Raw genomic sequence first — 14,262 nt, 5'->3', positions numbered from 1 at the left:
CTAGTATCTATGTGGACCCTACTACAGTTTAACCAGCTCAGCTATAGACTACACCAGCATGACTAGTATCTATGTGGACCCTACTACAGTTTAACCAGCTCAGCTATAGACTACACCAGCATGACTAGTATCTATGTGGACCCTACTACAGTTTAACCAGCTCAGCTATAGACTACACCAGCATGACTAGTATCTATGTGGACCCTACTACAATTTAACCAGCTCAGCAGTCCCATTGATAGAAACCCCAGGATAGAGGGGCTGAGTGAATGTGGTCTGGACTCTGTGGAGGAGGGTCATTGTGTCAGAGACACTGTAGAAGGACAGAGTACCTGCCTTGTGATCCAGGTCCACTCCTACTCTGGAGGACTGAGGGCCTGATACTGTATTCATAACATTATCGTGTATGAACAAATAACTACCTCTATAGTACTCTAAACTCCAGGACTTGTTATTGTATCCAAATCCACCATCTGTCCCTGTTCTGCTGATGTCTTTATATGAGACTGCTGTAGCACACCACCCACTCCACTCCACCTCCCAGTAACAGCGTCCAGACAGACCCTCTCTACACAGAACCTGACAATGGATGGTGAATCTGTCTGGATGAACAGGATATGGTTGGTCTTGGTCTGTATAGGTCACCTTTCTGTTCCCTTCAGATAGAGAGAGGCGTGTGCGTGCTGTGTTTGGGTCCAGTGTGAGCTGACAGGAATCTGGGAGAAGAGCAGAGCAGAGACCAATGAGGGGAGTTAGAACAATAAGTTAAGTCAGATACTGTATCTACCCTGTCTTTGATTAGAGCACAGCAGAGATCAAATCAGAGAAATATGAGGAGTCAGATAGATACCCAGTCTTTGATTAGATCTACTATTGCTATATATTTCTAGAGGGATTGTTAGGAGTGTCAGTAAAAAGAGACTGTTAGTTACTTCAGAATAAAGAGACTCACATTGTAAGAACTGTTCTCTGGTCTTGGGCTCTGGAGGCAGTACAACATCCACTATATTCACTACAGACACACAAACACATTCACAGAGAGAGGGAATGTTATCATCATACCATATTCCACATGTATATGACTAGTAAGGAACTTTCAATGGTCTAAAGTTGATGTTCTTGTTATTTTCAACACACCTGTAGTGGAGATCTTGGTCCATTCTCCTTTAAGGACGTCTTCTAGTTTCTCTCTCAGTTCAGACACAGTCTTACTCACATCTCCAAAGTACTGAAGAGGACGGACAACGATGCTGGGTAAGTCTGAAGATACACTGGTACTGGAGAGAGACTGATAACTCTAGAGAGTGAGAGAACAGAACCAAATAATTGAGAGTTTTAATTTCATATCACATGTATTAAGGCAGTTGAGTTACCTGGAGGAAATGAATGTGATCCTCTGTGTGTGAGAGCTGCTCCAGCTCAGTGCTTCTCTTCCTCAGCTCAGCTATCTCCTGCTCCAGTTGCTCCAGGAGTCCTTCAGCTTGACTCACTTGAGCCTTCTCTTGGGCTCTGATCAGCTCCTTCACCTCAGAGCGCCTTCTCTCAATGGAGCGGATCAGCTCAGTAAAGATCTTATCACTGTCCTCCACTGCTGCCTGTGAAGAGCACTGTTAAGAGAGAGAGAGAGAGAGACTGACTTGTCTTACTTTAATGAGCCATCCTCATTACACTAACACCCCCACCCCTAAAAGCACATTGCGTGACACCACAACCTCCACACAATCACATTATCCAGTACCCAACACCACAGTACAATACACCATCCAGCACCACATTCCAACCGTCCATCCAACCCCTCCTCTCCAGCCGTACAGACAGCCCCCCTGAGCCCCCATACCTCCTGAAACATCTCCACACTGTTGATCATTTTGTACAACTCAAACTCAACCCTAAGGCGTCAACAGTAATGGCATTACCCTGGCAACACAGAAAAAACATGATGAACAGTCTGTCATTGCAGAAAACGGACACCCCTCCCCAACTCCCAGGTCAACCCGAGCCAACCAGCTATTGGTGTTCAGGGCTCCATGTAATACCCTCCACTGGACGACCCCTGACCTTTCCAGCACTGGGAGCTTATAGAGCACCCTCCACCTATACCCTGCCATGCTCTCAGCCCCCACAACCCCCTGCCACTGATGCCCCTTCACTCCCACTAAGCTCAGAGTGTTAAAAGTCAGTAAGTCCTCCGGACTCTCCTGCCAGTCCCCAGTCTCTGCTGTCACTTGCAGTGGTGGAAACGGTGGTGGCCCCTCCTCAGGCTGCTCCAGCCCTCAGTACTGCAGCTTAGAAATCAGAGACCCCTGCTGTATTGAGTCTCTCCGGCCGCATGGTCTCTCCTATCATTGCTACTCAGACGACACACAATTAATTTTCTCCTTTCCCCCTTCTGATAACCAGGTGGCGAATCACATCTCTGCATGTCTGGCAGACATATCAGTGTGGATGTCGGATCGCCACCTCAAGCTGAACCTCGGCAAGACGGAGCTGCTCTTCCTCCCGGGGAAGGACTGCCCGCTCCATGATCTCGCCATCACGGTTGAGAACTCCATTGTGTCCTCCTCCCAGAGTGCAAAGAACCTTGGTGTGACCCTGGACAACACCCTGTCATTCTCTGCTAACATCAAAGCGGTGACCCGATCCTGCAGGTTCATGCTCTACAACATTCATAGAGTACGACCCTACCTTACACAGAAAGCGGCACAGGTCCTAATCCAGGCACTTGTCATCTCCCGTCTGGATTACTGCAACTCGCTGTTGGCTGGGCTCCCTGCCTGTGCCATTAAACCCCTGCAACTTATCCAGAACGCTGCAGCCCGTCTGGTGTTCAACCTTCCCAAGTTCTCTCATGTCACCCCGCTCCTACGCACACTCCACAGGCTTCCAGGTGAAGCTTGCATCTACTACAAGACCATGGTGCTTGCCAACGTAGCTGTGAGGGGAACGGCACCTCCTTACCTTCAGGCTCTGATCAGTCCCTACACCCAAACGAGGGCACTACGTTCATCCACCTCTGGCCTGCTAGCCCCCCTACCTCTACGGAAAAACAGTTCCTGCTCTGCCCAGTCAAAGCTATTCGCTGCTCTGGCACCCCAATGGTGGAACAAGCTCCCCCACGACGCCAGGACAGCGGAGTCACTGACCACCTTCCGGAGAAACTTGAAACCCCACCTCTTTAAGGAATATCTGCAATAGTATAATATTTATCCTTCTACCCCCCCCTTTACTATCACTGTCTTTTGTCTAAACTAACACCTGACTTATTGGTCCACCCTATCAAAGGCTTTCTCCTGATTATGAACAGATTGTCTGTGATTGAGCGTCCTGGTACCCAGTACGTTTGGTCCTTGTGTACAATATAGTCCAGTTGGGACTTCAGTCTGTTAACGAGGACCTTGGTAAAGACCTTATAGTCCAAACAGAGCAATGCCACAGGCCTCCAGTTCTTTAAGTCGCTCAAATCTACTTGTTTGGGCAGGAGAGTCAAAGCCTCCCGTCTACAGCTTAGCGACAGCTCCCCCACCCCGACGCACTCACGCAACACACGTCCTGTAAAATAATTCCCCAGAACTTTTTATAATAATCCACAGGCAGACCGTCTGAGAGACAGCAGCTGAGAGATTGTGAAAGGCCAGGGAAATGTCTATTTGATTTCTCTGTGACAGAGAGAGTTTGGAAAGGTCTGTGAGCAGAACCTGAGAAAACCCAGGATAATAATAACAATAATAATATGCCATTTAGCAGACGCTTTTATCCAAAGCGACTTACAGTCATGTGCATACATTTTTACATATGGGTGGTCCCGGGGATCGAACCCACTACCCTGGCATTACAAGCGCCATGCTCTACCAATTGAGCTACAGAGGACCACAGAGTTCTGCCCTCTATAAATCAGAGTACAACTCCACAGCCTCATCTCCTCACAACAGAAGTTACCCACCCATCAGGCTCCCTCATCTCCTCACAACAGAAGTTACCCACCCATCAGGCTCCCTCATCTCCCCACAACAGAAGTTACCCACCCATCAGGCTCCCTCATCTCCCCACAACAGAAGTTACCCACCCATCAGGCTCCCTCATCTCCCCCACAACAGAAGTTACCCACCCATCAGGCTCCCTCATCTCCCCACAACAGAAGTTACCCACCCATCAGGCACCCTCATCTCCCCACAACAGAAGTTACCCACCCATCAGGCTGCCTCATCTCCCCCACAACAGAAGTTACACACCCATCAGGCTCCCTCATCTCCCCACAACAGAAGTTACCCGCCCATCAGACAAACGTAAAACAAGGGATTTTCTTGGTTTCCCCACCCCTCTGGTGAAACAGAGAACTGAGCCCTGTACTATAATATAATTTAATGTGCCATTTTGCAGACGCTTTTATCCAAAGCGACTTACAGTCATGCGTGCATATATATATATATTTTTTTGTGTATGGGTGGTCCCGGGGATCGAACCCACTACCCTGGCGTTACAAGCGCCGTGCTCTACCAGCTGAGCTACAGAGGACCAGGTGCAGACACATTTATGAAAGCAAAGACAAGGTCATTATTTGGGCTCTAAACACTAACAACCTACCCTTTCACACCTCTTTTGCTACCCCTGCACTAAGATTTCTGCCATGGCATTTAAATGTTTTTGGTTTACATATTCCCCCAGTCTTTGCCGCCGTTCATGTTAAGGAAGTCTTACCGTGAAATCTCCATAAGAGGTGGGAGGGAAATCACCACAATCAAATCAAATCAAATCAAATCAAATTTTATTGGTCACATGCGCCGAATACAACAGGTGCAGACATTACAGTGAAATGCTTACTTACAGCCCTTAACCAACAGTGCATTTATTTAAAACAAAAAAGTAAGAATAAAACAACAACAAAAAAGTGTTGAGAAAAAAAGAGCAGAAGTAAAATAAAGTGACAGTTGGGAGGCTATATATACAGTAAAATAAAGTGACACTACGGAGGCTATATATACAGGGGGGTACCGTTGCATAGTCAATGTGCGGGGGCACCGGCTAGTTGAGGTAGTTGAGGTAATATGTCCATGTGGGTAGAGTTAAAGTGACTATGCATAAATACTTAACAGAGTAGCAGCAGCGTAAAAGGATGGGGCAGTGCAAATAGTCCAGGTAGCCATGATTAGCTGTTCAGGAGTCTTATGGCTTGGGGGTAGAAGCTGTTGAGAAGTCTTTTGGACCTAGACTTGGCACTCCGGTACCGCTTGCCGTGCGGTAGCAGAGAGAACAGTCTATGACTAGGGTGGCTGGAGTCTTTGACAATTTTGAGGGCCTTCCTCTGACACACCTGGTATAGAGGTCCTGGATGGCAGGGAGCTTTGCCCCAGTGATGTACTGGGCCGTACGCATTACCCTCTGTAGTGCCTTGCGGTCAGAGGCCAAGCAGTTGCCATACCAGGCGGTGATGCAACCAGTCAGGATGCTCTCGATGGTGCAGCTGTAGAATTTTTTGAGGATCTGAGGACCCATGCCAAATCTTTTTAGTCTCCTGAGGGGGAATAGGCTTTGTCGTGCCCTCTTCACGACTGTCTTGGTGTGTTTGGACCATGATAGTTCGTTGGTGATGTGGACACCAAGGAACTTGAAGCTCTCAACCTGTTCCACTACAGCCCCGTCGATGAGAATGGGGGCGTGCTCAGTCCTCTTTTTTTTCCTGTAGTCCACAATCATCTCCTTTGTCTTGGTCACGTTGAGGGAGAGGTTGTTGTCCTGGCACCACACGGCCAGATCTCTGACCTCCTCCCTATAGGCTGTCTCATCGTTGTCGGTGATCAGGCCTACCACTGTTGAGTAGAGATGCCCATAAAGCCGCAATGCCAGAAAAAAACATCAATTTAAGCAGATTCTGAAGACATGCCCTTAAGAACCCATGACCCATTTTCTCAGCCTATACCACTTCCTGGGTGAGAGGACACTAAACCCCTCATTCTTCATCACGTGTTGTACTGACCTTACAAACCTTCCAGGATCAATCCAATAAGACTCCAGCAGAACCTTCTTTTTCCCCTTTAGTCTCCATCAGGAACCTAGAAAGTTCTCTCACCGTATATACTGGGCCCTCAGCCTGACTGGCTGTCAGCTCTGGATCCAATGAGCCGTCTGAAAACGAGACGCCTTGTCCTCCGCTCCCGCAGACTCACCTCCCCCCTCTTCCTCCTCCTCCATTGGCACTGTACCGTCCTCCTCCTCCCCAGTCTCTGCCCCCCTGCACTTCCCCCTTGATCAGAATCTCTTCCCCAATGACAGGCAATATTTCCTGGGATGAGCCCACCAAGCCTTCGCCCACCGGAGTCTCTGTTACTACAGAAACCTGCCTCAGCTCATGTAGCCCAGCTGCAACCCTCCCCACCACCGCTTTCTCCAGGGCCTGCGCACCACCACTTGGCCATGCACTACTACCGTGTAGCTCAGTTGGTAGAGCATGGCGCTTGCAACACCAGGGTTGTGGGTTCGTTTCCCATCGGGGGACAGTATGAAAATGTATGCACTCACTAACTGTAAGTCGCTCTGGATAAGAGCATCTGCTAAATGACTAAAATATAAAAAATTTACTCTCCTCCCTCCTGGTACCCCTGCCATTTATCTTGCAATTCTGAGTAATCACTATTTTAGTAAGGATTAGTAAGGAAAAACATTTTATTCAGTACTACTGCAGTTGCTTAAAAATTCCAATAGATGGCAGCATAAGACCATGAATGACATTTCAGAAGATTAGTTTAGTTCTCTCCCTGGATACACCACCACTCCACCTCACAGGAAAACTCCTCCTGCCTGAGCTTTTTACTGTCCCTTTCCACACTGCTAACGCAAGAGGAAGGACTGAAAAAGCATTTAACACATTACTGTGAAGTAATATAATGATGAGCACTCTGCCTTCTCACGCAAGCGAGGGGCATGTTGAGGTAAATATGCTAACCGCGACGGTTGCATTATGTAATTTATTGGTGGGCTGGAAGATGCAGTGTCTTTTCTTTTCTATTCAGAGGCTATTTACTCCCAATATGAGATAATTTTATATAGAAGGTTTTTATAATGCATGTTTACTAGGGTTGAGGTTAGCGCATCTGAGTAGGGATTATTTGGGTTCAATACCTGTCCTACCTATCAATCATATTGCTGCTTGTAGCCTATAACTGATGATCCCCACACTAGAAACACCGAAAACTATCTGTGCTAGCAAACCCTGTGTTCCCCCCCTCCCCTGTGTAACCTTGAAGTTTGTTAAGAAACAAACACTTGTCTATGAAAACAGACATGTTTAACGGATTCCGCTTGGCACCCAGCCAAGAGCACACGAAAACCACTTGCAAATGTACCAAAACTAACCAACTACTTGCGGTCTGTTCGTAAGCAATAAACGGAGGCAGATTAGCCACTAAAACTCTTATCGAAAGAGGCGACATCTGCACCAACACACCCCTCACAAAAATCCCACTCACAACAAGACAAACCTTTTTCATTAACACAACCACCGCCTTGTTAATTCTGGATGCAGAGTGCAGATGTTCCGCTCCAACCTGTTCGCCGACCATGAGCAAAACTTCCTCCACACCTTTCTCCGGAACGCACCCGAAGCGACAGAGTTTCTTCTCCACTCAGTTGAGGCCATCACGCCGCCCTAACAAACTACCCCTACTCCCCCCTCAACTCTAAACGATAAACAGTGGAAACCAATAAACAAACCCTCCACCATGAGAAAATAAATTCATAAAATACGCAAGAACCAAAAGAAAAAAGAATAGTAGCCCTCCTCTCGAACCACAAATCTCTCACGCAACCAACTTCTTCTTCTATGATATAATGGCGGTCCACAAACCAACGTTAAAGGTGCATGCCGCCACCTACTGTGCTGGAGTGTGTGGTCAATCACGGTTTCCAACATTTCTAAATCCTCCTACCTAACTCAGTACTTCTGAGAAAATAAAGAAGAGCCCTACTAACTTCTAATAGACCCTCCCCCATCCCCAAAATCCCTTCCAAACCCCCCCAGCCCCGTCCAACCTCAATGACCCTACACTTCAATCTTTCCCTCTCTTCAACATACTTACAACAATATAACAACACATGCTCCACCATTTCATCGACCATACCTTCCAGACACAAACCATTCCCATGCTTGCCAACCAGATGTAATGACGAGATCAATGTACAATGTCCTTAGCGCAATCGAGTAAACACCACCTCTTCCTTCCTAATCTGACCTTTGAATCTTGGTCCATCGACCTTTGTGTAAAACTGTAAACTATTCATATAAATGCCTGCCCTTGTGCTCAGAGTACCATCTCTTCTGCCACACATCTATCAAAATGGCTCTGATCTTACATTTGGCCTCACCTCTACCCAGTGGAACATTAATATAAATTATATCTCGTTACAAAGCTCTTTTAGCTAACTGGTCTACAATTTCCTTCCTTTCCACACCAGAATGTGCTGGGACCCAGCAGAATCTCACTACTACACCCATTATCTCAATTCTCCATAATAACATTAATACCTCCAATAGCAGGTCACTCCTATTAGATTTACCAGATGATGAACTATTCAATACAGAAAGAATCGGAGAATACTATAATTCTAACAGGTTGTACGTCCTCCACCCATTGGAGGGCAACTATTATCGCCAACAGTTCAACTGAGTATACTGACAGTTCATCTGTTAGTCTTCTACATATCTGCACATCAAATTCAGGAACGTAAACGCCTGCTCCTGTGAGCCCACTATCTGGGTCCTTGGATCCATCTGTGAAAAGCATTAAAAAAGCATAAAAACTTCTACCAATGTAATTGTCAACCAGTTTCACTATATCACTGACTTCTGACCAATCTTTCCTTTTCTCTACCAAGGTTAGATCAACAACAGGGTCTGGGAGTAACCATGGAGGAACATCCCCTATCACCACAGAAGGGCCAACCTCCAAGTCCCTCAAACCACTCTCATCAGCAAGCTTTCCAACTGTCCAACCAAAACCACTGCCTTGTCTACTAGTATATTCCCAACAGTCATCTAGAACAGTAGCAGTGGGATGCTCAACCTCACAGCCTTTCAACCTAACCCAATAAGATAATGACCATTTTTTACGCCGTACATAGATTGGGGAGAACAAGTATTTGATACACTGCCGATTTTGCAGGTTTTCCTACTTACAAAGCATGTAGAGGTCTGTAATTATTATCATAGGTACACTTCAACTGTGAGAGATGGAATCTAAAACAAAAATCCAGAAAATCACATTATATGATTTTTAAGTAATTCATTTGCATTTTACTGCATGACATAAGTATTTGATACATCAGAAAAGCAGAACTTAATATTTGGTACAGAAACCTTTGTTTGCAATTACAGATATCATACGTTTCCTGTAGGTCTTGACCAGGTTTGCACACACTGCAGCAGGGATTTTGGCCCACTCCTCCATACAGACCTTCTCCAGATCCTTCAGGTTTCGGGGCTGTCGCTGGGCAATACAGACTTTCAGCTCCCTCCAAATATGTTCTATTGGGTTCAGGTCTGGAGACTGGCTAGGCCACTCCAGGACCTTGAGATGCTTCTTACGGAGCCACTCCTTAGTTGCCCTGGCTGTGTGTTTCGGGTCGTTGTCATGCTGGAAGACCCAGCCACGACCCATCTTCAATGCTCTTACTGAGGGAAGGTGGTTGTTGGCCAAGATCTCGCGATACATGGCCCCATCCATCCTCCCCTCAATACAGTGCAGTCGTCCTGTCCCCTTTGCAGAAAAGCATCTCCAAAGAATGATGTTTCCACCTCCATGCTTCACGGTTGGGATGGTGTTCCTAGGGTTGTACTCATCCTTCTTCTTCCTCCAAACACGGCGAGTGGAGTTTAGACCAAAAAGCTATATTTTTGTCTCATCAGACCACATGACCTTCTCCCATTCCTCCTCTGGATCATCCAGATTGTCATTGGAAAACTTCAGACGGGCCTGGACATGCGCTGGCTTGAGCAGGGGGACCTTGCGTGCGCTGCAGGATTTTAATCCATGACGGCGTAGTGTGTTACTAATGGTTTTCTTTGAGACTGTGGTCCCAGCTCTCTTCAGGTCATTGACCAGGTCCTGCCGTGTAGTTCTGGGCTGATCCCTCACCTTCCTCATGATCATTGATGCCCCACGAGGTGAGAACTTGCATGGAGTCACAGACCGAGCGTGATTGACTGTCATCTTGAACTTCTTCCATTTTTTTATAATTGCGCCAACAGTTGTTGGCTTCTCACCAAGCTGCTTGCCTATTGTCCTGTAGCCCATCCCAGCCTTGTGCAGGTCTACAATTGTATCACTGATGTCCTTACACAGCTCTCTGGTCTTGGCCATTGTGGAGAGGTTGGAGTCTGTTTGATTGAGTGTGTGGACAGGTTTCTTTTATACAGGTAACGAGTTCAAACAGGTGCAGTTTATACAGGTCATGAGTGGAGAACAGGAGGGCTTCTTAAAGAAAAACTAACAGGTCTGTGAGAGCCAGAATTCTTACTGGTTGGTAGGTGATCAAATACTTATGTCATACAAAAAAATGCAAATTAATTACCTAAAAATCATACAATGTGATTTTCTGGATTTTTGTTTTAGATTCCGTCTCTCACATTTGAAGTGTACCTATGATAAAAATTACAGACCTCTACATGCTTTGTAAGTAGGAAAACCTGCAAAATCGGCAGTGTATCAAATACTTGTTCTCCCCACTGTACAAAGGCATCTCACCTGCCTCCACCAGTAAGGCACATACAGATGTTCATTTAAATGCACCAATACATATCCTTAAAGCTATATACTGGATTCTGTCCAGCTTCTGAAGCAAAGTCTTTACCTCTGTTCCATAAACTGTACACCAGTAATCAATTGTCGTCCTGATCAGAGCTCTATAAATATCCATCAACAATTGTCTGTCAGCACCCTATTCATAACCAGAGACCCACACAACCAACTACCGCGAAAGTTAATGAATGAGAGACAGAGACATCGTTAAAACACTGTACATAGCCATAATATAATGGTTCATCTTCTTTGGAGTTTAACGGCGGTTGGCATCCAATATGTTGCATTACCGCCCTCAACTGGACTATAATATAAATCCATTACACTTTGTGATACAAAAAGGGAAAAGGGGTAATTATAATAATAAAAAAAACACCCTTCCAACTAACCCTACACTCATTAAATACCCACTACCCCATTCCACTACTTTGACCCTATCTGCTCCTGCACCATGCCAACGGCCTGGGAGGACGGGACACCACCACTCAACACACCCTGTAACTCTTCTGAAGTCTAATCTTGTATGGCCAAATACTTCTCTGCAGCTGCCACCACAACATCTATTTTCTGTGATTTACGTTCCATTTCTGCTGTACAATTGATAACCATTGCTATGAACGCTAAAAGCTAACTTTACTGAAGCATATATCACTCGTTGGCCTATCCCTCTGTGCTGGCACAGATCTACTACTAACAGGGATCCTCTCAGGATCTCTCACCCTTGACCCATCCTCCTCTACTTTCTTCACTGCCTCAGCATACGACACCTTCTGCACTACTCTGACTCTAGCCACCTCAACCTGCCTCTCTCACACCGGACACTTCAGATCCCCAGCAACATGGGCATCCCAACAGTTGACACACACAACTTTATCCACCGAAACTACACAATCCCTATCCCATGCCCTCCTGCACACTTCCCACATCTTGGATCTCCCTCCTACAAACTGCTGCAACATGACCATAAACGTTGCACCTGAATCAGCACAGTGGATTCGGCAAAAAGTTCTAACATGAGAACTGATATATCCTAACATGACTTTGTTCGGTAAAGACTCAAAACTCAAAAGGACTGACAGTGACTACTCTGTTTCACCACGCTCACCACCGGGTCTGTGTTGCACCAAACGGCAGGCATCACAAACACCAGGAAGCTTAAACTTGAATTGCTCCACCTCCACACTTAACGCTACCCCAGAAATCACTCCTTTCAATGGTGCCCTGTTCCCAAGAGCAAAGCAAGAAACAGATCTTGACCCAAGTTGCGTGACACGGAGCGCCCATCCCTCTGGTCAGAAGAAACACAGACAAATATCACAAGTCCACTACAGGTTTCCTTCACTGATTCAACTGCACCCAACTCTTTTCCCACCCAACATGAAACCACAAATGGATCTGCCAAAAGGTATGGATCCACTTTCTCCAACAATGTAACTCCTACTGCACCAGATTCTTCTTTATCATGTCCATTGATGCCAGGCTCTGGTTCTGAGCTCTTCACCACACCTTCTACCTCACTTAACTCTCCCTCATTCATTTCCATTTCACCTCCAGAACTCGGTCTGGCGAATGGCTCACTCTGTTTGCACTTGAATTATAACATTTGATTTTGATTTTGATTTATTTTTATGTCTCTATTCCTTTTAAACTTTTGTGAGTGTAACGTTTACTGTAAATTTCTGATTTGTTTATTATTTATTTCACTTGCTTTGGTAATGTAACATATGTTTCCAATGCCAATAAAGCCCATTTAATTGAATCGAGAGAGAGAGCTCCCTGTTAATGTATAGCAGACATGAGTCGCTCATGGTTACTCATGGTTATGTGAAGAGGTAGAGCCGCTTGCGACTTTAAATCAGTCAGAACAATAGGGAATGTCCTTTTGGTCAAGATGATGGTTTCTCCCACAGTAGACCCGGGTTCATTACCCGTCAGTTACATTAAGCAGTCTATTCTCTGACAGGGGTCCAGACAGCCTGTTCCCAACAGTGGGATTGGATAGGGGCCCCTCTCTCTCTCTCTCTCTCTCTGACTGGAGGAGATAAGTGAAATGGTGTGTCTCATCTGGTCAACAATACTCACCTTGAGAGATTCCACAGCCTGTTGGAGCTCCTTCAGCTCCTTCTCTCTCTCCTGGAATCTCTGCTGGACCTTCTGCTGCATCATCCCCAGCTGCCTCTGTGGAGAATCACTCTTCAATGAGCTATCAAGCTTTATTTGTCCAGTAGATCAATAGTATAGTAATGTGACATAGGGCACATAGAGAGGAAGGTCTAAAATCTTGAGGAAGTCCCTTTACCATATGACATTTTCTATGTTGCTAAGTGAATGATTATAGTGTTTATGGTAGGTGTACATGTATCAAGGGGTTGAGACTGAACTTTGAACTCTTAAAGGGCATTCGGAATGATAATAGTGTTTGACATCAGAAAATGGTGATACATTTGGATCAAACTCAATATACTCAAGGTTTGTGTTCATATTTGTTCTGCTGAGGATCAATTTCATTTGATTTCTCTCATATTCAAACAGACTTAGTTCCTACTGTATCTTTAATTCTTTGTTTATCAGATAGTCACCAACAAGTAGTTCTGGTCTTACCTGTTTCTCAGTCCTCTCTGCTGCAGCTGACACTGTATTATGGCCTTTATGTTCATCCATCACACACAGCAGACAGATACACTGCTGATCGGTACGACAGTAAACCTCCAGCAGTTTGTCATGATGAGAGCAGATCTTCTCCTGTAGTTGTGCGGTGGCTTTGACAAGCTTGTGCTTCTTGAAAGCAGGAGATTCATAGTGAGGTTGGAGGTGAGTCTCACAGTAAGAGGCCAGACACACCAGACAGGACATGAGGGCTTTCTGCTTTCTGGTCCCAGTGCAGACATCACACGCCACATCTCCAGGTCCAGCATAGCACAGAGCAGGAGGGGGAGCAGCCTGGAGTCCTGTCTTCTTCAGTTTCTTCACCATTTTAGCCAACATGTTTTTTTTCCTCAGATTAGGCCTTGGAGTGAAGGTCTCTCTGCACTGAGGACAGCTATAGACCCCTTTCAGAACATCCTGATCCCAGCAGCCCTCAATACAGCTCCTACAGTAACTGTGTCCACAGGGGATGGTGACCGGCTCCTTCAGTAGATCCAGACAGACAGAACAACAGAACTGGTCCTGGTCCAGCAGAACTCCCTGCTGAGCCATTTGGACGGTTGTTCACTCTCACACAGACAGACGACACAGACACTCAGATCAGTTTCGTTTCCACAGAAGTGAGTTTTTGGGAGGGCGAGGACTTTCTGGATCTGCCAGATAGGTGAGGTTAGAGGGAGGAAGGGAGGGAGGGATAGAGAGAGAACTGCGTTCAATGTGGAGAGGGAGACAAATATTTTAGTTTCTAGGTTAGGGCCCTTCATTTGGAATAAATCTAACAAATATGAGTTGTTAGAATATATAAAGGGTAACAGTTCCTATGAAGTAC

The 14,262-nt window shown here is 45.9% G+C and overlaps 1 protein-coding gene across 1 annotated transcript; it reads right to left on the bottom strand.

Moving 5' to 3' along the window:
* Window positions 1–207: 207 nt before the first annotated feature.
* On the bottom strand, window positions 208–14,001 carry LOC311122479 (E3 ubiquitin/ISG15 ligase TRIM25-like; the record flags this gene model as incomplete). Its single annotated transcript, XM_084196826.1, has 5 exons — window positions 13,395–14,001; window positions 1,374–1,607; window positions 1,145–1,297; window positions 953–1,007; window positions 208–716 (listed from the first exon to the last, which is right to left on the bottom strand). Exons 1-5 carry the CDS (start codon window positions 13,983–13,985, stop codon window positions 208–210), a joined length of 1,542 nt encoding a protein of 513 aa, XP_084052952.1. The 5' UTR covers window positions 13,986–14,001.
* Window positions 14,002–14,262: the final 261 nt, after the last annotated feature.

This window comes from Coregonus lavaretus, assembly GCF_964263955.1.
Source record: "Coregonus lavaretus genome assembly, contig: HAP1_SCAFFOLD_1251, whole genome shotgun sequence".
NCBI classification, from domain to species: domain Eukaryota; kingdom Metazoa; phylum Chordata; class Actinopteri; order Salmoniformes; family Salmonidae; genus Coregonus; species Coregonus lavaretus.
Note: the sequence above shows the minus strand (reverse complement) of the source record. Positions and strands in the feature narration are given on the sequence as shown.